Source organism: Hippopotamus amphibius, chromosome 5, assembly GCF_030028045.1.
Source record: "Hippopotamus amphibius kiboko isolate mHipAmp2 chromosome 5, mHipAmp2.hap2, whole genome shotgun sequence".
In the NCBI taxonomy this organism is placed as follows: Eukaryota; Metazoa; Chordata; class Mammalia; order Artiodactyla; family Hippopotamidae; genus Hippopotamus; species Hippopotamus amphibius.
Window position 1 is genome coordinate 58,056,626 of NC_080190.1, and position 23,446 is coordinate 58,080,071.

General features: G+C 54.7%; 1 protein-coding gene across 7 annotated transcripts in view; it reads right to left on the bottom strand.

Moving 5' to 3' along the window:
- Positions 1-23,446, bottom strand: part of ZMIZ1 (zinc finger MIZ-type containing 1) — a 233,198-nt gene that overhangs the window by 79,498 nt on the left and 130,254 nt on the right. For all 7 annotated transcript variants that reach the window (XM_057734298.1, XM_057734299.1, XM_057734297.1 and 4 more), the window contains 2 exons: positions 22,903-23,016; positions 14,801-14,906 (listed from right to left, as the gene is read on the bottom strand). In XM_057734298.1, the coding sequence (XP_057590281.1) occupies positions 14,801-14,906; positions 22,903-23,016 (220 nt within the window). The remainder of the gene's footprint in view (positions 1-14,800; positions 14,907-22,902; positions 23,017-23,446) is intronic.

Consider the following 23,446-nt stretch of genomic DNA (forward strand, 5'->3'; position numbering starts at 1 on the left):
AAACCCAGGGCAGCCTACCTCCATGGTTGGATATGCCACGTGGGTGATTTCTACACTTCAAAGATCCTGTTGCCCCACTCCCACCCCACTCCTCACTACCAGCCCTCCCCTGCTGACATGGCACGAGACCTCTTTCTGTATTCAGTGAAGATGACACCGTCCCACGTACTCCACAGACAGACCCTTCCTCTTCCCAATAGTCATGAGTCCAGCTGTCCCTGCCTGATCCTTAATGATCTAAGTCCCGTGCCTCCGCTGGCCACCAGACAGCCAGCCCTCAGGCACGGCTGGACTGGCCAGCACTGGGTCTTAAATAAGAGGTGGTCGACAACATTAAAAGCCTCAGAAAATTTCTCACAGAATTGGAAGCCCTGGCAGTTGCAGGCCTGGGTCTCACACGGCTTCAGGTGGCCCCCTGCACGGTGGCTGCCCCGCTGGGGGTGCTGGGCTCTCTGGTCCCCCAGGGCCACCCTGTATTTTCGTCCTGGATGCCATCATGCTTTGTAGCACCTGCTGGCTGTGTGGACATGTGGATCTTCCAAGCTAAGGAAGCCCCTTCTGCACAAGGAGGGGGCCTGGAACCAAGACCCCGAAGTCTAGCCTTCGCCAGACCAAGGCACCAGTGCTTGGGAGGGAACAGACCCTCGAGGCAGGGCCACCTCCCCGCTCCATGTCCTCTGTCTTTGGAGGGGCCGTGCCTTTCTTCTCTGTTGTTTTTCTCTTCCCGCAGTTCTCTCTCCGCTTGGGGTGGGAGGAAAGAACCAGATGCAGAAGCCCTGTCCCAGGGGGCGGCATACCCACCTCTCCCCTGAGACGCTGAGGAGCGGTTCCCAGTCAAGCACACGGGGCGGGGTGCCCCGCCCGCACGTGCCAGGGCTCGGCTTCCCCATGGAGCTCGATGGCATGCCAATTTCCCCGCCGTCTGTGCCTGGGGAGGGCAGGCTCCCATTTTCTCTCCTCCCAGCCGCGTCTGCACAGACGAGGGCCCTTCACACATGCGGGCCCCTCGCCTCCCGGCCTCCTAGCAGACGCTTAATTGGGAGGCAGTGATTCTAAACATCTGGGCCGCACATCTGAGAGTGGGCTCGGGACCACACGGAGCCTGGAGGAAGTGGGAAGACATGCAATTATATCACTTCCTCGGCTGAGGGTGCTTAGGAGGGGGACAGCGCCAAACAGCAGCAGGCATTTGTGGGGGTGCAGCCCAGGGCTGGACGGGGGCTGGACTGGACAGTGCACCCGAGGACAGTGAGCCTGGTGCCCAGAGTAAGAGGCTGCAGGTGACACCTAGGCAGGCAGAGCTGAGCTGCAGCCAGTGCGACCAGCGGTGTGTGGCGCTGTGGTCCCCAGGGGAAAGGGGGAGACAAAGGAAATGAAGGAGAGAGGAAGGGAGAGGGGAGAAGGACCGCGGGGGAGAGAGAAGAAAAGAGAGGGAGGGAAGGAGAAAGAGGGAAGGAGAGAGGGAGAGGGCGCGAAGGGGGGGGGGCACATAGTAGAGGGAGAGAGAGGAAGAGAGAGAAAGAGCCAGAAGGACAGAGAGGCGGAAGACTATTTTATTTTGTTCAGCAAAGAGAGAGGTCACGTGCTTCCAGGCAATGGAGCCACCCCTGACGGCCCACCAGGAGAGCAGGGGCCCCCCAGAGGACGCACTGTGGACACAGACAGCCCCAGTTCTGATCTCAGCCCAGCCACTCCCAAGCTGTGTGACCCTGGGCATGGACTTCACTTTGCTGAGCCTCAGTTTCCCCATCTGGAAAAGGGAACCGAGCTCTCCCTCGTGGGCTGTTGTAAAAGTCGAGGTGCTCACCTGTGTGAAGTGATGGCAGAGCCTGGGCTACCCTAAACTGTGTCCAGTTTTTCCAGCCTCTCTGGGTTGGGAGCTTGCTGCTGGAAGTAGCTGGCCCCCGAGGGTTCTGCACACCACCCCCACTTCAGCTTCTCCCTTGGCTGATGTGGGTCTGTTGACGTTGTGTTTTCCCTAAGCTGTCCAGGTCTGTGAGCTCCTCTCGACTACAGACAATCTCTAGGGTTACCTAAGTGCCCGTCACAAAGTCTGCATATAATAGCTGCCCATGCACGTCTGTTGAAGGGGTGAATTAGTTTATCCTCTGCACCAAGTTTCTGCTGTCATTATAATTATGTGCCTGTTTCAAAGGCAGACTCCTAATATTTCCCCCCAGTAATTCCTGTTTCCTGCCAGAGACAATAGTGGTTCTTCATCCCAAACAGGTGAGACTGGGTCCTTTGGAATTCCCTACAGGAGGCCAGCCCCAGGCAGTGTTTCCCACATGGCCAGCCTCAACAAGCCAGAAAATGTGCCTAGGAATATAATGAAGCATCTGTTAATAGCTCTTCAAGGAAAGTCATTGGCTAGAGTTCCCAAGCACTGGAGTCTGTTTCTCTCTGGACCCAGGACTAGCAAGGGCAGGCACGCCTGAGGCGGCGATGACTCCTTCCAGCCACCTGCCTGGCCACCACCCTGTCCCCAGGGAGGGGAATTACCACCTTGCAGAGCTTTCACTGCAAAACACAAACACCTGGTTGCCTGGGCAGCACCTTGCCAGGGCGATGTGATCCAGATGGTCCCTTGAGAGGCAGCTGGGTTGCCAAGGAAACAGAATTGCTGCCGCATCAGCCAGGAGACCCGGATTCTAGACCCTCTGGACCCCAAGTGAAGTGATTTGCATGAAGTCACACAGCAAGTAGGTTTTAGAGCCTGGGCTGCAATGCAGGACTTAATAATCAGAACGATTATGTATGTAGCCCTTCTGAGATGCCAGCTTGAGTTACATACTTTGTACCATTATTTTGTGAGAGGCTGGGAGACACGGCTGGGGTCATAGGCGGCATGGAAGTGATGAAGCCGAGCTGAGCCCAGATCAGCCTGATCCTGAAGCCTGAGCTTGGACCCCTGTCCCATGCTGTCCCCTCTCTGGTTTCTAGATCTCAGCTCTGCATGTCCTGAGACCAGCCCTATCCCAACAGCTCACTGAACATGACTCAAGGGCCACTGAAAGTACTGAGGCCAGGCTGGGGACCTGCAGGCTGAGACCACAGTTTTCAAGTCCTGCTCCCTCCTAAGCCCTCACTCCGCTGTACACGGTGACTTGGGTAGCTTATGAGGGACTAGAGGATGGGAGTCTGTTGGCCAGGGTCTTCCTCCCTGTCCCTGCTTGCCAGATGGGCCCTGGGGACAGGCTGAGCGTGACACTCACGATGGGCCTGCTCCCTGAGAGAGAAGGCACAACCAGGAAGGAACAGAAGAAGGAGTGAGGCTTGGAGTTGGGGCAGGCTGGTCCACACTCTCCCCCCTCTTCTCTTGCTTCTTTCCATCTTCTCTTTAGTCTCAACCATCCAAATATCTATCCAGTCAGAGCCATCTATCCACTCATCTCTTGCCCTGTTACACAAAGGATTTGAGTTACCTCGGACAAGTGAATAAATCTCTTTGTTCGTCAGTTTTCCAATCTATAAAATGGGTTGGTTTGTCATGAGAATCAGTGCTGATGTTCATAAAATACCCAGCACAGAGCCTGGCATGAAGCTAGAGCTCAATAAATGGTACTTTGTTACTTTCTCTCTTGAAAGAATTTTTGAGAAGGGCTGCTGGGAGACTTGGAGAGACAGAAGCCCTCAAAGCTCCCCAGGCCAAGGCACAGACAGGGTGCTGCTGGCCCTGTCTAGCCTGCCTCAGCTGGCCCTCTCCTGCAGGCTGCCTGCCTCCCCTACTGGGGCCCAGACTCCTCTTTGGGTGGGGAAGAAGATGCCCTCTTAATCCCATGTGACCCTCTGCTGTCTTGGAGACAGCTGTGGGTTTCTGGCCCTGGAGCCTCAAGAAGGGGCCACTCCCTGGACTGAGTTAATAGGACCCCACTTATTTACCTACCCACTTGGAGGTGGGTGTGGTTGGCATTGACCTTGGCCCTACCTAAGTAGAGGTTCCATATTTTCCAAACCCCAAACCACAACATAGGGTCAGGCACAGGGTTTGGGGCTACCTCCAGGTATGAGAGGCATCCTAAGAAAGTCTGAATGCGAACACGTTGGAATAAGATTGCTAACATATATAGCATATATGCTATATATGCTAACGTATATAGTATATAATGCTTAGTATATACCAGGCCTCATTCTAAGCACTACACATATGTTAATTCACTTAACACTTGTGATGTAGGCATTATTATTATCTCCTTATAACAAATAAGGCAAGCTTGTCACAGAGAGGTTAAGTGACTTTCCCAAGGTCACACAGCTGGTGAGTAGAAGGCGGGGTGGTTTTTCACACCCAGACATGCTGTTGCGGAGTCCATGCTTTTAACCACTTCTCCTCTCTGTGAAACAGCCGAATGGTTTCTGGAAAAAAATATTTGATATTGGGGCCGACCAGGAAACTGTAATAATAACAGCTGACATGTACTAAACGTTTACTATATGCCAGGCTCTCTGCTCCCCCCCATCCACGAGACCGTAGTATTGTGGTCATGTATTTCTCTCTTTTTTTTTTTTGGCCGTACTACGCAGCATGTGGGATCTTAGTTCCCTGACCTGGGATCGAACCCGCGCCCCCTGCAGTGGGAGCACAGAGTCTTAACCACTACTGCCAGGAAAGTCCCAAGACTGTAAGTATTGAATGAGCTCAAAGATGTGAGGGTGTCTAACCCACCAACAAGGACAAATCATTGTCAAATGCTTAATATCTCCACCTGCAAGCGATTCAGGTGATCGTCACAAGCTCTCTTAACATGTCTTTCCCAGCATTTCATTCCAACCTGCACATAGAGAGAAGGCAGCAGCTTATGGCTTCAGGGTTAGATATCCTTGTCTGCATCACAATTCTGACCTTGGTCAAATCACTCAATCTTCCTAAACTCCAGTTTCCTCATCTGGAAACTGGGGCAGACACGGGTCTCAGTCATCATGGATGCTGCACACAGTGCCTGGTACTGGGAAAATGCTGACCAAATATCTGCTATCACCAAGATTGAAAGGGGCTATAAATCGGATTCTTCTCCTCATCCGGCTGCCCCGCCCTGGCTCTGTAAGTCTAAATAAGCAAGGCTGATGACACCCGCACCATCGTGAATTCCTGTCTGTCTGTCTAACCCAGAAGGTATTTACAAGGCCGTGGCTTGCAATGCTTGCTTTAAAAGCACCATAACCACCTCGTCCACTTTCTGCCAAGTCCCTGCTCCATGTCACTCTCACACCCTCGAATCCTCTGAAATCCCTCCTCTGGGGGTGAGAAAGCTAAGCTCCATCTTAAAACCAAAGCTCTGGCTCCCTTAATCCTCTTACCTGGCTCTTTCCTCTGCAGAATTAATTGCTGCCCATGGTTTTATTAACTTCTCAGGCGGCCAAGGCATCTTCAGGGCACCCTGGGGCAGTGGGGACTGTTTTGGCAGGACCTCTGTCCCAGATGCACTTCTGGGCTGGGCGGTGGAAGGCAGTGCTCTGGCTGCAAGGTGGCAACACCTTGATGCCTGAAGGGTGATGACCCTGTGGCCCTGCATCTCCAGGGGCCATGCATCGCCTTGGGGACACCTGCAAAGAGGCGGGGATAGCCAGAGCTCTGGCCCCACTTCTGCCCCTGCTGAGGCCACCTTCCCACCCCTCAGAGCCTCAGTCTCCTCCTCTTTAAATCAGCCCCTCTTGGGGATCTCACACGGCGGACAAGGAAGGCCATGTAAAGGGCTGTGCCTGTGTGTAGCATCACTGTCATTTCTCACCCCCAGAATGGAAGCATTCATAGATTTCAAACCCAGAGAGCAGGGCTGTGTGTGGTGCATTTATGTGTGCTTGCAGCCCCCGTGCTTGGCACGGAGCGGGCCTGGCACAAGACGCTTATCGTTCCTTGCCCTGAAAATTTCTGTTTAGTATTTTTTATTTTGAGAGACATTTCCACGCCCATGACCTCATCATTCTTCCTGTAGCCACGGAGGTAGAGAAATGGTATGGATGCATTAGACTGTGGAAGAAATTGATGCTGGGGGCGGTGGTGGGGGGAGGGTACCACCCAGGGGAGGCCGAGGTGGAGGGTGGTACCCAGGGCCCCATGGTCTTATCTAAGGCTGTCTTCTTTGTCTGAAGCACCTTCAAGTGTGGACAAGGGGATGTAGCCCCAAGATGGCTTAAGGTGGTCACGGGACCCGGTGAGAAAACCACTGCCATGTCAGCTCTCTTCCTATGTTTGGAATGTTGCTAGTTCAAGGAGGAGAGCGTCAGTTTCCCAAATCCTGGGCTCCCTTTTTAACTGGCAGAGAGCCGGCCCCAGTTCTACCATGGAGCAGGTACCTGGTGCTACACCCGGAAGCAGGTCCTGCTCTTTACTGTCTTTATTTGGACAGTTAAGGTCTAAATGTGGCAAGGGAGGCTGGTCTGCCAGGTATGGTGGCCATAGAGAGAAGATAGAAAGTTTCCTTTTCACATTCCCATCTCGAAGTCAAAATACATAAGCAACAATATGGAGAATACAATCAGGATATGGCCGTGACTGGAATCTGATGGAGGAGGGGGAGCTGGTGGTGACGATGAGATGCAGGTGATGGAAACTGGGTGCCTTGTTGCTGGCACTGTGGTGCCGCATCACACGCCCCCTGCTTACCATGGGCATCGTGGCTCTTCCTGGCATCTCCGCCAAGGTGAGTGCTGGAGGGTGCATCCACACCCTGAACCCAAGGAGCCCCCAGCCAATAACCGATACCAGATGCTGAATAAACACCTTCTCATTCTGGCCTCTTAGGCTGACCGAGGGGCGTGTTCTACTCTGTCTCCAGGAGCTCCCCACAGCAGGTATAGCACTTCACATCACTCTTTTCATCCTCCTCCTTCCCTTCCGCATCTCATTTCTCTGCTTCTCTACTGGTGTTTTCTAGGCTCCTCCTAAATAAGTGGCTTGCACTGGAAACTTCATTGCGGGGTCTGCAGACACACATTATTTGACTAAGGGGCCTCCAGTGACCTTTCCTTCCTCCATTGCCTCACAGATGCCCGTCCCAATCATGTGGCCCAATCACGTGCGTGGAGTCCCAGCTGGGGCTCTGGACTGGAGTCGTGAGGGTCCAGATAAGACAAGCAGCCCCATCTTGAGAGGGTTCTGCACGGCCTGTCAGGGTCCTGGCCCCCAGGCCCCCCTGCCGTGAGCCGATGCCCTCATCCCTCTGCCCCTCTTCTGGACAGGCCTGGAAAGCAGATCTCCACCAGCTGGGACTCAGGCAGCCGTGTGCTTGCACACCCTGGCTCTGTGGGGGAGCCAGCAATGAGCTAGTCCTGCAGAAGGGGTAGGGGAGGCAGGAAGAGTAGCCTCCCCAACGAGCAGAGGCCTGCTCCCTGGGCCGTCGGGGAACCAGAGAGGGCTGTGCTGGGGAAACTGCTGAGCCAGCCTAGAGAAGAGGGCACTCTCACCTCCCCCTACCCCTTCCAACTCCAGCCAAACTCCAGAGAATCCACAGCAACCATCGGCCATTCTGACCAAGACAGAATCCATGCTCCGTGCAGAAAATATGGGAAATAGGGAGTCAACTACCTCCCTGCATACAGATAGAGCCATGATTTCTAAGCTGATATTTTGGTATCTTCCCTTCTGTTTTCTGTTTCCTCTGCCTAACTAAATGTAAATTTTGTTTTTGCACCTGGTTGAGGTCATACTGAGCATGACATTTTGTTACCCTTCTAAAAAAAATTATGTCATCAGCATTTCCGTATAGTAATCGTTCTTAGGGGACCTCAATTTTAATGGCTGCAAACTGGCCACTGAAATAGTCAGTTCCCTTTTCCAGGGCCTTGAAGCTATTTCCAAATCTTCCCTCTCTCATTCTTCTGTGGCACTGCCCCCCTCCTCACTGGTCACTCCGGACACCCCAGGGACCATCACACACCCCTCCCCCCAATTGCTTAGCCTGGGAACACTGTGTCCACAAACCCTCTGTCACATGAGCTCCTCCCCGCTGTTCTTTTTCTCTAAGAGCAGAGTGAGGCCACAGGATCCCAGGCCTTAGCCCTCAGGGAGCTGGGGGAGGGGAGGGAGCCAGGGGCCACTGGCCCAGGAAGATCTATCCCACCTGCTCACACAGGGTCACTCAGAAGGGAACGGCTCCCTGTGCTCCAATCTGACCATGTGGAGATCCAAGTCCTGCTTCCAGCCCTGGAAGTCATGTACCTGGTCTGTCTCTTCCCTGTTAGAGCCTCAGTTTCCTCCTCTACAAAATGGGTGTGCTGATAAGGGCCCTACTGGCCTCTCTCACAGCAGTGACTCAAAGGAAGGTGAGTGATAAACAGGTTTTGTCCTTTAAACAGAGCTGACTGCGAGGCGGTTCCCAGGGGCCGGGTGATGAAATCCAGAGCCCTTTCCTGAGCAGGACCTGACCTGGAGTGCAGAGGCGGCCAAGCAGGAGGAAGGAAGCCAAGTCCCTCCCCCACATCCCAGCTCTGCTGAGCTCAGATGTGGGGGTGGGGGCTGGTGTCCAGGAGGAAGTCTGTCCCGGCCTTGGCATTTCAAGGGCAAGGGCCCGCCTGCCCGCTATCTCTGGGGGCAGTCAGCAAGCGTGAACAAATCCCCTGCAATTTGCACCCACCAATCCCGCCTGCTCGCTGGGCGGCTGCGAGCCGTTTTTCACGCAGAGCTGTGCACAGCTTTGTCTCAGAGAGACAGATCTGGCAGGGTGTCCCTGAATGAGGCCATTTGTCCTCCCCAGTGATGGTGACGGGAAGGCGGCTGTGTGCTCTGGGGTGGGCAGAGGCAGAGGGGGGTGGAGAGAGGCCATGGGGGAGGTGTGAAGGTAGAGACAGGAGCTGGGACACGGAGAGAGGCCAAGAATGAGACCAGCACCATGGGGGGCTGAGAGTCCCCCATTCAGCCAGGTGGGAGCAAGGAGGATTGTTTTCAATGACAGGGGAAAATGGCTTATGAGCTGCCTTCTCCTGCTTAAGGAGTCCTGGATGGAAGTGATGAAATGACCTGGCTGGCCTCTGAGGCCTGTATCCCATCCCAACTGTCTGATGAGGGTAGGACACTTGCTATTGGCCCCCTTGGGGTTGGGATCTGTCTCTGAGCCCCAGGGCTGCTGCACAAGTTGCTACAGAAGCCCTCCTGGGATTGAGGGCTTCCAAGAAGGACCAAGCTTCTCCCAAGCCCCTCCTGAGTGGATCACAGGCCACAGACCCAGAGGGGCAGGGCAGGGGCCCTATCACATTCCTGATTCTTCACCTCCCAGGCGGGCCGGGGCGGGGGGGGGGGGGGGGGGGCGGGGGGGCGGGGCAGGCCACGCCTCCGTCCCCTCCCCGGTCTGCTGTCGGCTCCTGCAGGCGCTGTCAGCACACCGGGGAAACCAGACCAGGCAGATGGCTGTCGACACAGAGCAAATGATCCACTTTGCTTGGGTTTCCACTCCTGGGCCTGGGGCTCAGGCTGCCATGTTGGGATGTGAGGGTGTGTATAGAGGTAAGAAACACACACATTCACGGGGCCCAGTAGGTTTCCAAATTCAGGAAGTGCTTGGGGTGTGAAACAACGCGGAAGTACAGACTTATCCGAGGGGTCAGCCACCACCCCGTCAGTGGCGGGTTGGGACCAAGGTTCCCACTCAAAGGAAGCAGGGCATTTGACTGGACAGAGGGATCTCCCAAAGAGCAAATGTTGGCAACTATATGCCTTTTTAAAAACCACCGAACAGTCAGACCTCAGCTGTCTGCGGGTCACATCCAGCCCACAGGCGGGTGATTGACAACCGCCCTCCGCTTGTCCCTAAAAAGGCTGGCCTCCTCTTCCTCGGAGGTTTCAGGGGCTGCCTCTTCAGCCCTGACCTCTCTCCTGAGTTCTCGGGTCCCTTCTCCAAATGCCTGCTGGCCACCTCTTCCAGGATGCCCCCGGGATGCCCTGCCACCTCCCAGACCTGCTGCTCTCTCCATATCGTCCACCCTGCCGGCAGCCCTGTGCCTCCCACCTCTCAGACAGAGCTCAGAGTCATCACTCAGCGAGGCAGGAGGGGTGTGAGGATGGGCAGCGGGCACCCCGGGCTCTCGTCTGGGCTCTGCCCCACCTTGCTGTGACCTGGGGCAGGTCCCCCTTTCTGTGGGCCCTGGGCTCCCCATCCCTGACATTCCCTACTCTGTTATTTTAACCCACCCCTGGGCTGCTCCTAGGGGTCAGCTAAGGGGACAGAGTCATCCAAGCGTGGACAGTAGCAGAGACACACAGAGGCTCCTGGGGACCTCAGACACGGCGACTGCCTGGTGCTTGGTGCCCACGTAGGCAGCAGGCGTGGGCCTCTTGGTGCCAGGGAGGCTGACATTTCAGCACTGCCTGCCAAATTGCTGAGAGCAGGCACGCAGCGACCAGGGGGCAGGGTGGGCCTGCCATGGCCTGCGGGGGACAAGGGGAGGCGCAAGGCAGGTGACCTTCTAGACTGAGGCAGAGGAGGGAGCCGCTGGTCCCCAAGGACCTTCCCGACGAGAAGGATGCTGTCGTGCGTGCGTGTGTGCGGGTGCTCCCGTGTGCAAGCACACGGGCTAAAGGCTGCACCAGAACAAAGAGCTGGGGGCTGGGTATCAGAGGGGCCCACGTGGAGACGCCTGACTTGGCGGTTTGCTGCAGTGTCTGCTCTGCGCTCACGCTCCGTCTCTGTCTCTCTCTCTCTCTCTCACACACACACACCACAGCACTGCCCCCAGGCCTGAGCTCCTGCTCCAGAGCCCACCAATGCTGGCGCGCACAGCCCAGCCCAGAGCACCGCCATCTCTCCTGACAAAGCACCGCTCCACTCCTCGCCGCATGAGCTCATCCCACTGGCCCTCTGGCCCCAGCCTGGCCTCCTGACAAAAGAGACAGACCCGGAGATGGGGCGGGAGCCGGGGTGGAGGCGGAGGAGGAGACACACTCTCGCGCACACACATAGACGTGTTCACCATCACATATACATGTACACGAACACGCATCATGACACAGGGAGGAAGAGGCATCAGGGAAGGGAAGGACAGACAGAGACAGACATATGGCATCAGGGACCCTCAGAGAGAAAGGAGCAGGAGAGACTGGGAGGGTAAAAACTGCACAAGCCAGTGAGGCAGAGTAGGAGCCCAGGCGGAGACGGGAAGATGGGAGTGCAGAGAGGCTGCAGAAGCTCTGGGGACACAGCATGTTCTAGAACTGCAGAGGCCCGCCTGGGAGAGGCCCACGTGGGCCCAGGGGTGGCCGGCGTGGCCACTGCACACACACGCCTGACACCACGGGGACCCTCCCAGCTGCACCCAGAGGTGGGGTTGGGCAGGTCATGCACCCACCCACAGAGCTTTGGGTAAGGATAGGAGTGGCATCAGCCTCGCTGGGGCAGAAAGGGCCTTAGAGAGGTCAGGAACCATGCTGGGGAGAAGACAGACAGAAGCAGAGATGGAAGGCCGTAGAGTAATAGGGACTCGGCAGCCACTGCGTGCCAGGTATTAGCTGGGCCCCTCATTTGATGCCTGGGGAATCTCATCTAATCCTCCCAGGCAGCCTGTGGGATCGGCGTATAATCCCTCTTTACAGATGAGGCTACAGCTCTGGGAGGTGGGCAATGTGGTGAAGACGGGGCCCAGTGCTGGAGTTTGGGGTCACTGCTGTGTTCTCTGTGGTCTCCACCCCTCTCAAGGTCCAGCCCGCCCTGTGCAGACCGTTTATCCTACCAATGAAACCAGCAGTTGAAGCTGTCCCCATCAGACTGACGCCCTGCCTTGCCAGAAGACGGGCCAAGCAGGGGGATGGCTGGGACCCTGAAAGCGGTGAGGCTCATACTTCTTGAGAGGGTGCAGGCGGCCTGGGAAAGGTAATTAGTCATGGCTCTTGGTGCTGACCAGGGTTTGACTCCTGATAAGTGAATTCAAGTGACAGCTCTAAGCCACAGACCCTGCTGGGCCTCAGTGTTCTCAGCTGCAGAATGGGTATACTGAGGGGCCTCGGGAACCTAGGGCCTATCATGTACTAGATTGACACATGCATGGGAAAGGGCTCTATAAACTGTAAAGAGCAGCGCACAACTGGGGGTACAGATGGAGAAGGAACAAATCCCTTATCGCAGGAGAAGAAGCGATGCTGCAAATACCACTTAGAGAAGGGCAGGGCCATGCTAGAGAGACTGGAGTGAAGTGAAGGGCTCTCCCGAAAGGTGGAGCTTCTCAGATCCTGGTCCAGAAGAAGAGAGGCTTCCTAAATCTCAGTCCCCACCCAGCCCCAGAGTCAGCTGTGACACAGTGGGCAGAGCTTTAGGCCTGGGGTCAGGAGGCCATGATTTCAAGTCCCGGCTCTATCACTTACGAGCTGTGTGACAGCAGGCGAATCACAGGACCTCTCTGAGCTTCAATTTCCTTATCCATAAATGTAGAAAATACCCTGTGTCTCACAGAGCTGGGCATTGACGCAAAATACGGGAGGGCACCCAGAATGTACCAGCAGGGGTGTGAGAGAGCCCTGAGGGAGGGGCTACACGGGCACCTGGGGAGCAGCTGGGGTTTCTGGGACGTTCATTCCCCTATTTTCCTTCTATCCCTCTGGCCACGCTCTCCCTGTCCCAGTTTTGCCTCTCGCATATCACTTGGAGTCATCTTGTTGTCTCCACTCCACTCCACAGGAGGCAGAACCTTCCTGGTCCAGCCACCATCATCCTCATCCTGACATCCCAGCAATGTGCCGACTGACTCCCTCCATCCACACCAGCCTTCCCTGCACAATCTGTTCTTCTGTAGCTGGAGCGATCTTTGCAAAATGAGAATTCAGCCATGTTCCCGTTACTCTTAGGACAACCCTCGAGACAGGCCCTGTGTGTCTAACTGCTGCTGACTTCTGCCTCTGGGGTCTGGAGCCACTGGCTTTCTTTTAGTTCTGCTAAAAAAGCCATGCTTGCTTCTGCCGCAGGGCCTTTGCATAGGCTATTCCCTTTACCTGGGCAGTTCTTCCCCCTTTTCTTCACCTATTCAACTCTTACTTGACCTTTGGGTCTCCGGGAAGCCTTTCCCCACTCCCGAGTGGTCTCATGGTATCCCTGTTCCTTCATGGCACTTACCACAGCTTGAGTTTACAGACACACATACATACATACAGCTGTGATTTTTTTGCATGTCTTTTTTTAAAAATTGAAGTACAGTTGATTTACAATGTTGTGTTAGTTTCTAGGGTACAGCAAACAGCTGTGATTATTTGATCAATGATTTTCTCTCCCTCTAGACCAGGCATCAGGAAACTATCCTATCACTTACTTTCATAAATAAGGTTTTCTGGGAACTAACCACACTTATTTGTTTACATATTGTCTACGGTTGCTTTTGTATTGTCTGCAAGGCCTAAACTATTTACAATCTGGCCCTTTATAAAGAGAGTTTGCCAATCCCTGCTCAGGACAGTATGTTTCCTGAGGTGAGATCAAGTCTGTTTTACTCCTCAGCGCAACCCCGCCCCAGCCACGTGCCTGCAAAGGGCCGGCGCTCAATAGCAATATGGATGCATATGCTTCTTGGATAAGCAGTTTTTACCTTGTCAAGATTGTATTGACTTAAGTTATTATTAAAACTGCAGATTCCATCAGGAACAGACGTCACTTATGAGATTCCAAGACCGTTTTCTGGCAAGCAGTTCAATACAAGAGTGATATCCCGACACAGGCTGGTGCGTCAGGGATCTCAGAGCAGCCACTGGCTGACGAGACCTTCACCACCTTTCATAAGTGACCCACCATCCACGTGCATGAACTGTCGTAAACATAACAGAGCAAAGCACAAACCCGCGTTGAAGCGACTGTGGGCTGTGCAGACGGAAGAAAACCCATCATGAGATGTCCTTTACACGTCTGCCTTAAGCTGTTTCTATATGTACTCCAAAGAACCGATGGACGAATTCAGAGAAAACGTCTGTTTTATTGTTATACAGAGGAAATCACTGACTTTTTTTCTTTTTCAATGAATTGTTCAGACTCAATAAAGAACGTTAACAACATCTAGACACTGCTCAGCACTGACCCCGGCAAGGTAGGTGTCATTGTCACTCCTGCCTTCCCAAGGAGATAAACTGAGGCTCAGAGACCACACACTCAGCAAGTGACAGGGCTAGGTTGTCCAGGTCTGTTCAAGTAAAAGCTTACATGGCTTCCCCTGCTTTCAAGCAAGGTAATGAGGATGGAGTGACAGGTAAAGCTGCATCTTTAATGGGCTTAAGGCCCTCGCAGACAGAATGCCGCCTGGCACCTTCCATGGCCTCTGTTTGCTATGGGGTTAGGGGGTCCCACGAGGTGACAGAATTGCAATGGAGAGTACTACACAGAGCAGGCTTTTAGAACCCTGAATGTACTGATTCGTTTTTAATTTGTGTTTTATTTTAAATAAAAAATATTTTGAATGAATACAGCAGAGCATCAGAGTTAAGGATGCTGACTCGGGAGTATGGCCTGGGCTTTAATCCCAGCTCTGCCACTTTCTAGCTGTGTGACCTGGGAAAATCTCTTCAGCTCCTCTGAGCCTCAGTTTCCTGGGCTGTAAAATGGGGATGATCACAGTGCTTATGCCAAGGGGTCACTGTGGTGATGGAATGAGATGATGTGTGTCTCCTTTTAGCCTGTTGTTGGGGTGTGGTGTGCCCTGGGCCTCTCGCTGGCCCTGAGACCGGGGACAGGCCCTGCCTGTGGGCTCAACAGGCTGACAGGTGAGCTGCTGCTCCCCGGGGGCTCACGCCACACCTGGACCAACTGAGGCATCCGCCAACAGGGGTGGTGACAGCCCTGGGTTCAAGTCCAGTGCTGGCCCACCTCCCAATGACACCATGGAGCCCCCAGTCGTCACCTACCGGCAGACTTCGGAGTGAACTTGTCTCGGTTGGCGGCACACACAGCCAGCAGTCTGTAGCCGAGGTCCAGGTCGAACCCTTGCTGAGCTGCCACCCGACTGACCACCTGCCAGCAAGATGGAGAGGAAGGGCAGGGGTGAGTCATTGTCTATGCCAGGCCTCTGATTCCAGAGTGGTGGATGCGCCCATTTCACAGGTGAGGCGGGCAGGCTAAGGCAGGTCCCCAGCGTCAGGCAGAGCTGGGACTCAAACTGCCTCGTTCAGTCACTCAGCAAACGTTGATAAGCACCTCTTCCATACCAGGCCCTGGGATCTCAGGTTTCCAGTCTGGAGGTGGGCCTGACCCCAAAGCCCTGGCCCTGCGCTTCCAAGGGCTCAAATTTGGCCCCATTCTAGAAGTTGGCGGGGGATGCTGTACCCCTGTGTTTTTCACGGCCCCAGGCCAGGGTCTCTGCTCCCCTAGTGCAGCTTTTCAAACTCCCTTGCAGGAAGTCTCCCACGCCCACCACCTCTCCCCCATCCCTCACTGAGCTCTGGCATCTGCCATCATGGGGGCACTCGCTACCCTCGCTGCTCCAAGCACAGTCCCCACCCAGCAGCAACAGTCCCTCCTGAGTCAGACTCTGCACTTGGGGAGAAGTACTGATTTAGCACTCACCGCTTCCCCGGAGCTCCAGCGTGGAGCTGCCCGATGGACTGCTAAGAATTCCACACATGGACATGCCCGGTGCTCCCCAGCTCTGTGCCAAGTGCCCTGCAGGCTCTCGGACCCTAGTCTCAAACTGCAGGGCTGCTGTGCTCGGCCTGGGGCCCGTCTCCAGCACCAAGCACTGGCCCCACACACAGGAGGCACCTATGAGGGCGCCGTCTGTGCATTTGGACTGGAGGTCCCACCCATCTCCTTGTGAACCCCAGATGTATGGGCTGGAAGTGGGAGAAGCAAGGGGCTGGGAGGGCTGTCAGTCCCCGGGGTGGGGGGGGGCAGTGAGGAACGGGGCGCCCCTGGGGCCCCACCAAGGGTCCCACAGCTCACACCCGCGGTGTCCCGCCAGCCAGAGCTGTTCCCTCCCGCCCGCCTTCCTCATGAACAGCGGCCAAATGAGGTTTCCTTATTACGAAGGAAGGACCTCGGAAAATGGAGTCGTTTCAGGAAGCAGCTGGGGTGGCTATGGCTGAATGGGAAAGGAGCGCTGCCAGACGCGGGGCTCATTCTTCTGAGAAAGGGAAGGCTCCGTCGTCACGCCCCTAGAGACCACCTGCTCCAGAGGCGCGCGGAGGGCCGCAGAGGGCCTAGGCTGCCACGGGCTTTGGCCCAGCGCCTGCAGCCATTAGAACAGGTCCCCATTATCTGTTTTATATCTTAGGGGTTCATTACAAGGGCTCTAGAACTACAGTGTGGGAAGACCACTTGTCTAGGCCAACAGTCTCATTTACAAAATACGGACACTTGAGGCCCAGAGAGGGTGTCCGTGGTGAACCAGGAAAAAGCCAGTGGATCCCTGCTTCCCAGAACCACCAGAGCCTGTTGGCCCTGCCCCCCACCTCCATCGTCCGGGAACTCCCCGTGCAGGGGGGAGACAGGACTCTCTCGGGTTCGAATGTCTGCTCAGCGTCTCTGCGGCAAACAGAAGCGCCTGACGCAGAAGTCTGCCATGTCCCCAGGCCTCTTTCCCACAGCCTCTCTGTGCCCCCGTACGGCTGTTCTTACGCACCACCCCCACCCCGACCTCCCCACCCCCGTCCACCACACACACCCAGCACACTCCAGAGTCCCTGAGCCACCCCAGGGCCAGGCCTTCCTCACTGTTAGTGAGGGGCCAGAAAAACCAAGGCCCCTAATTCTTTACGGCCTGGTGAGTATTTCCGTTTTGGAGACAGACACTGTAGATCTGCGAGAAGGGTTCTGGAAGGGTCACTTCAGCTCAGAGGTCAACTGTGGCACCCCCATTCGTAGGAGAGCCTTGGGGTGGAGGCCATGAGCACAGGCAGTGTGTCTGGACCAGTGCATCAGTGAGGCTGCCGCTTGTGGGATACACAGACGCAGTGGCGTAACGAGGATGCTGGCTCCCCGGTACGAGAGCTAAGTAAATGCTTTGTGAGCAATGAGGTGCCAAATTCTCACAACATCACTATCCCTGTTTCACAGACAAGGAGACTGAAGATGAAAAACAGCCTGAGGTTACAACATTTGTTTGTGAGAGAGCTAGGATGCCATGCCAGGCAGTCAGGCTGCAAAGCCTGGGCTTTTTCCATGAGAGGACTTCTTTCTCAGCCCACAGAGGCTTAAGGCCGTAACTCCCAACCTTCATGGAGAACCCTCAGGCTCTGGGTTGAGGGCAGAAAGGCAAAGGTCCTTCTGTTTGGCCAATACTGGCTAATCCTGTTGCTCTGGTTCCAAGAAAAAAAAAAGAAAGAAAGAAAGAAAGAAACTAGCTGCACTGAGCAAGAGGGGCCTGGTACTGGTTCTAAGGGCTCTTCTGCAGGCCTGGAAGTATCTGTCACCAAGTCCCCTGAGCCCAGTGCTCAGAAGGGTTATTGGTTCCAACAGTCTCCTTTTATCAAGGCGCACAGAGGGCAGGGTCTCGCTGAAGGTCACATAGCACAAGGGTGGCAGAACAGGCTAAGCTGGACCCTGCGATTCTAGAGCACTTGGTGTAGCCACTGGCTTCCCCTGGCCCAGCCTAAGGACCCCCAGGAAAGTCCCGTGAGGCGGTTCTGACTGACGGTGGTGGGGAGGGGGGGCTCAGCTGAGCAGCTTCCTGTCGTGTTTCAGAGAGGCCTGCTCCCACCCCAGTGCGCGCAAAGACCCCTCAGTGAAGACCTCTCCCCCACAAAGGCCTGCGGTGAGCGGCCGCGGTGCTGCTGCCCCCTGCCGGCTGCCCGGACCCAGCCAGCTCGGTCCCGCCCACGAGGTGCTCCTAAGGCTGACCTGTGGGGTCCGGCTGTCTGAGACCTAGACCCTGGGGCCCTACAGGTCAGGGAGTCCAACCCCTCATGCCGCAGAGAGGGAAACTAAAGCCCAAAGGCGGGGGGTGGGGGGGATGTTCAAGGTCATGTGACAGTTACATCAGTCCCATAAAGGGAGTGTGTTGCCTTGAAAAGCAGTGAGCCTCTTGGCCATGAAGCAGGACAAGCTGTCTGGGAGATGCTAAAAAAGAGTTTCTGCTCCCAGCTGGGGGCTGGACTCTGACATTCTATGACAGTCAGGGGAACTGGATGCATGCTGGGCGTGTACTCCAATCCTGCTCCATCCTATACTGTGCAACCTAAGGCAAGTTACTTAACCTCTCTGAGCCTCAGGTTCCTCTTCTGTAAAGGTGCTAGGACATCCCTCATTTCCAGGGTTGCATGTGATGGGCTCTGCCAGTTCCATGTGTCCAGTTCTGTCTCATGGCTGTACCCTGAGCCCCTCAGGGCAGAGCCCTCATTTCCCACTTTGCTACCATTCTCAAGGCCGGGGTGGGCAGGTATTTGTGGCCGTTGCTGCTGCTGCTTTGGAGTCAGGCATGAGACAGAGTTCTGGTTCTGCCAATTATTCATTGTTCTATCTCACCCAGGTGATTTAAACTCTCTGGGCCTCAGTTTCCTCATCTGTAGAATGGGTACAAAATCTTCTTGCAAGGATGACAGCCAGGACCAGGCACACAGCTCATTGAATGCTGTGTGTGAACGTACACCCACAGCTTCAGCAGTGAGCGCTTTGAGGCTGTGGGGGATTCCTCCATGGAAAGATGGGGAGGGCACTGCTGCTGTGCTAACTGATTTCTGTTTCCCTTTCTTGCCTCCTCTCATACCCATCTCCCCTCTCCTGTGCTCTGGCCACCTCAGCCTTCTTTCTGTTCCTTGAGCAGATCAAGCATGTTCCACCTCAGGGGGGGAAGGAGGAGCAAGTTGAGAGGCCTGACTTTGAGGGGGACACCCAGAGAGGGGGTTCAGCCCTGCTGCTAAGGGAGGGGCTGGGGAAGAACCTGGTCCTGAAGACGAAGTGGTGCCTGGGCTGCTGCCCCTTGGGAGGGGCTGTGGGGCTCCTGCACTTCTGCATCCTGGGGTCAGAGGGCATGAAGGGGAGGATGGAGCAAGGACTGCCAGCGGCCCAAGGCTCTTCACCCCAGGACCCAGCCCTGGTATGAAAAAAATGTGTCCATCTACTGCCCGAGGCTAAGTTGTTTTTTAATTTATATCCTCCAAGTAAGTCGGATCCAGAGGAATTTGTTTCTAGAGATCACCCAGGGAATGATGGCAACCTGGAGGGCTCAGGCTGCCCACTGGATGGGAAGGCGTGTGAGTGTGTCTGTGTGTGTGTGTGTGTGTGTGTGTGTGGAGGGGGTACTCGGCAGCCTTGCTCTGCCTAGGCCCCTTGGGATCTCTCACCTGTCCCATCCCAGGCCTCCCCATGGGGCACAGCTGGGGCTGAGGATGCCCAGGAGGATAGGAGAACTGGCAGCAGGGTCCTGGGGCTTCTAGGGGATGGTCAGTGGTACCAGCCTGGGACTGTAGGAAGCTGTGCCCCCTCTCTCTGTTGCCTGGTTTGTAAAACAAGGGTGATAAGCCCTTCCCTGCCCCCTTGCAGGGTCTTCCTAAGTATGTAAGGAGACAGTGCCAGGAAAATGCCATGGGCACCAAGGGCGTCTTCTATGATGACATCTGCCCCCCGCCCTTCCCGTTGCTGGTTCTATTGTACTCTAAGCGACAGTCAGACTCAGGTCTCTACAACTGTGGCCAGTGGGCCAAAGTTCCCTTTCTGACTAAGTGGCAGATCGGGGGTGGGGTGGGAGTCAGAGCTGGACATTCAACAAGGTGTATGCCTTAAGCTGGGGTGCAGAGCTGGCACTGGGCTTTTGTCTATATGGTTTCCTGTGCCTGGGAAGCCACAGCCTCAACCCCTGTCAGTCAGATCTTACAGAGTTTTCCTTGGGCTCCCTCCTCCAGGAAGACCTCCATAATCCCTCCATCCTACCCTCCAAGGATGCTTCCCTTAAGAGCTTATATCCTCACACAAATCACATCCCAGCATTCACCTGCTTAAGACCCTTCAAGGGCTCCTCATTGCCCTTCAAAGCATCTCCAAACTCTTCTCACTTAGCTTGCAGGCTCTGTGTTAGATGGTTTCTGCTTCTTTCTTCGACCTCATCTTGTACCCCTCTCCCGCTCCTGTTCTCCAGACATCTGAGACTTCTGTCTGTTCCTTGAACAAACCAAGCCTCAGGGCATTTTCACTAGCCGGTCCTCTGCCTGGAGCACCCTTTCCTCTCATCTTCCCCTGCCTGACTCCTTTTTGCTATTCAGGTCGCAGCTGGAGGTCACCTCCTCCGAAGACTTTTCCTGACCACCACCCTGTTCCCTTTTCCACGATGCTGGGGTATGTCTTCACTTCCTCCTTTTTCGGTTTAGTGTCAACTTCCCCCCTGGAAGGTAAGCTGTTTGAGAAAGGCCCATCGTGCTCACTGCATTCCCCTTGGGGGCCCAGCACAGGACCTGCCCATATGAACAGATGAATGACAGGGCTGGAAACGGGCCAGTTACCAGCCATCTCATGTCCACCTGCCCAGCCAGCCTGACCAGGGCCATTGTCAGATTCACCCTCAGGTGCCCACCTCCTAGGCAGGGCCAGGCTTGGGGTGGGGTGCTGGGAGAGCGTGGCAGCCCCACCTCCTCCTTCACTTATGGCCACCAGCAGCTGGGACAGGAGTAACATCTGTCCCTGCCCGCGGGGCTTAGCCTGAACCAGGATCCCCACAAAGAGGATTAAGGGAGCTGGGTGAGGGAGGGGGAGCCCAGGGGGCTGGAGGATGAGGAGGGCTGGGCAGTGCAGGCAGCTGCCTGATCTGGCCCCGTGGCCCTGAGGGAGCCAGATGGTGTCCGCTGTGGACAAATGGAGGAGCCCCGGGAGGGTCTAGGCTGCATCCCTGCTTGGCATCCCTAATGGCCAGAAACGCCCCCTCTAGAGGCAGACGGGTTTCAACTTGAAACCCAGGTCCACTTCTTTTTTGTTGTTGTTGATTAAATAATTTTTAAAATTTTATTTGTTTCTGCTTTCATCTTTTTTTTTTTTAGAACTTTTATTGAGATACAGTTAACAGACAATAAATAGCATATATTTAGAGTGTACAATTTGGTATCCCAATCTCCCAATTCATTCCCCCCCAACCCTCCCCGCTTTCCCCACTTGGTGTCCATATGTTTGTTCTCTACATCTGGGTCTCTATTTTTGCCTTGCAAACTGGTTGATTTGTACCATTTTTCTATATTCCGCATATATGTTACTATACGATATTTGTTTTTCTCTTTCTGACTCACTTCACTCTGTATGACAGTCTCTAGGTCCATCCGTGTCTCTACAAATGTCCCAGTTTCATTGCTTTTTACAGCTGAGTAATATTCCATTGTATATATGTACCACATCTTTTTTATCCATTCATCTGTGGATGGACATTTAGGTTGCTTCCATGTCCTGGCTATTGTAAATAGTGCTGCAATGAACATTGGAGTGCATGTGTCTTTTTGAATTATGGTGTTCTCTGGGTATATGCCCAGCAGTGGGATTGCTGGGTCATATGGTAACTCTATTTTTAGTTTTTCAAGGAACCTCCATACTGTTCTCCATAGTGGCTGTATCCATTTACATTCCCACCAGCAGTGCAAGAGCGTTGCCTTTTCTCCACACCCTCTCCAGCCTTTACTGTTTGTAGATTTTCTGATGATGCCCATTCTCACCGGTGTGAGGTGATACCTCACTGTAGTTTTGATTTGCATTTCTCTAATCCCAGGTCCACTTCTAACTGGCTGTGTGAGCTTGAGAGGTCAGTCACAGTGTCCCAGTTTCCTTCTCTATAAAATGGTGAAGAAGGCAGGATCAGCCTTCTCTGAGGATGCAGTGGGAAGGCATATCCAGTGGGCCAAGCTCAGTGTCAGACACAGAACAGGTGCTTTGCAGTGATGGCCTTTCGCCTCTCTCCTGTCTGGAGGTTTTCAGAAAACATGCTGCCCTTGAATTTTACCCATTGTTCCCGCCTAGCCAGGCATACATCTTGGCCCCTCCTCTCCAAGCCTTGGGGTGGCTGGGCTCCCCAGCAGTCTGTTTACCCACATTCCCTTTAAAGCTGGCTCAGGACCCTCTGAGCAGCTGTCTTCACTGGCCACAGAGGTGCCCTCACACTTATGGATGTAGGCCACGTGGCTGGGGACAATCATAAGCTTTGAGCTCCTTCCACGTGGCTGTCAGCCGGCAAGCTCCTAAGCTTGGCAAGTGATACCACTAGCTCTGGACCGGGCCTCTGCCCAGCCTGTATCCTAGACCCTTACCAAGCTGAGTTGATTTCAGTTCCCTGGGTTCCACTGCACCTCTGGGCCTTGGCGTGTGCTGTTCCATGTGCCTAGAACACGCTCACTATCCTCAGCTGCTTGTGCAGATGTACCAAACTCCCGCAGAGGTACAAGTGGCTCCTCTTCTCAGTTTTCTGCAACCTGCCCCACCACCCAGGCTGATAATACTTCCCTTCTCTGCGCTGCCTCCATTTTGTATACAATTTTCTCAACCGTCTCTTTCCACCTCTGTCTCCCCCGTAAAGAGGGCATCAGGCTTGGCAAGGTCTTACTCATCTTCAGTTTCCCAGGACTGAGCAGCGGGGATTGTGCATGATAAATGAGGGCTCAATCAGTGTTTATTTGGATAGATGGATGGATATAATAGGGGCTCAATAAATGCTTATATGAATGGATAGGCGGATTGATGACTATAAAAAGAGCTCGACAGCTGTTTACCTAAGCGAATGAATGAATAACTGGATAAAAGGAGGGCTGAAAACCCTTCAAGAGGCTCTCTGCTTTACTTATGATGGAACATTTACTCCCACCAAACTTGGAACTCCTCAGAGTAGGATCTGTGTCTTTCTCATCAAGTGTAAAGCATCCACTTCATCCTGAGGACGCTGTCTCCCCATCAGACCAGGTTCCCTGGGGGTGTATGCGTGTCGGGGGTATACACACAAGGGCCCTCGCCTCCAGCAGCAGCCCGGCCAGGCACATGAGTCCCCAGCCATCCTCCCTGGGTGCAGGCACAGGCGGGGAGGGTGCAGACACAGGCAGGGAGGGTGCAGACTCACCGTCAAACAGCCCATCAGGCTCTGCTCAAAGGGCCGCTGGAAGGCTCGCGGGTCTCCGCACCAGTCCAGGAGCTCTGTGGCGGCATTGTGGAAGTTGGCAGGGTTCTGTAAGTGCTGTGGGAGAGGGAAAGGAGGCAGCGTGAGGCTCCAGGAGTGAGGCCAGCACCAGTTAGTATGAGGGAGTCTGGGGTGGTGAAAACCCTAGGCCTCCCTGGGGAGGAGACACACAGAAAGGGGAGGGCCAGGATGAAAGCGTTTTCTCAAACTCCGTCTCATCCACCTTCCCCCTGCATCTCCACCCCCAGCCTAGTTCCTGGTGGGATGGGGCTTAGCGGCCCCCTTGCAAAGACAGAAACACCAGGTCTAGAAAAGGGCAATGATGTTAGATACTAAAATGTTTTCTGGATGCTGGCAGTGGGGTAGGAAATCCTGCAGGGTGTAGGAGGGTGGCTCTCGCTGAGTCAGGAAAGACTGGTCCTGAGATTCCTTCTTAATGAGCACCCCGTCTCCCCACCTCCACTAACTACCATCACCACAGCCCAGG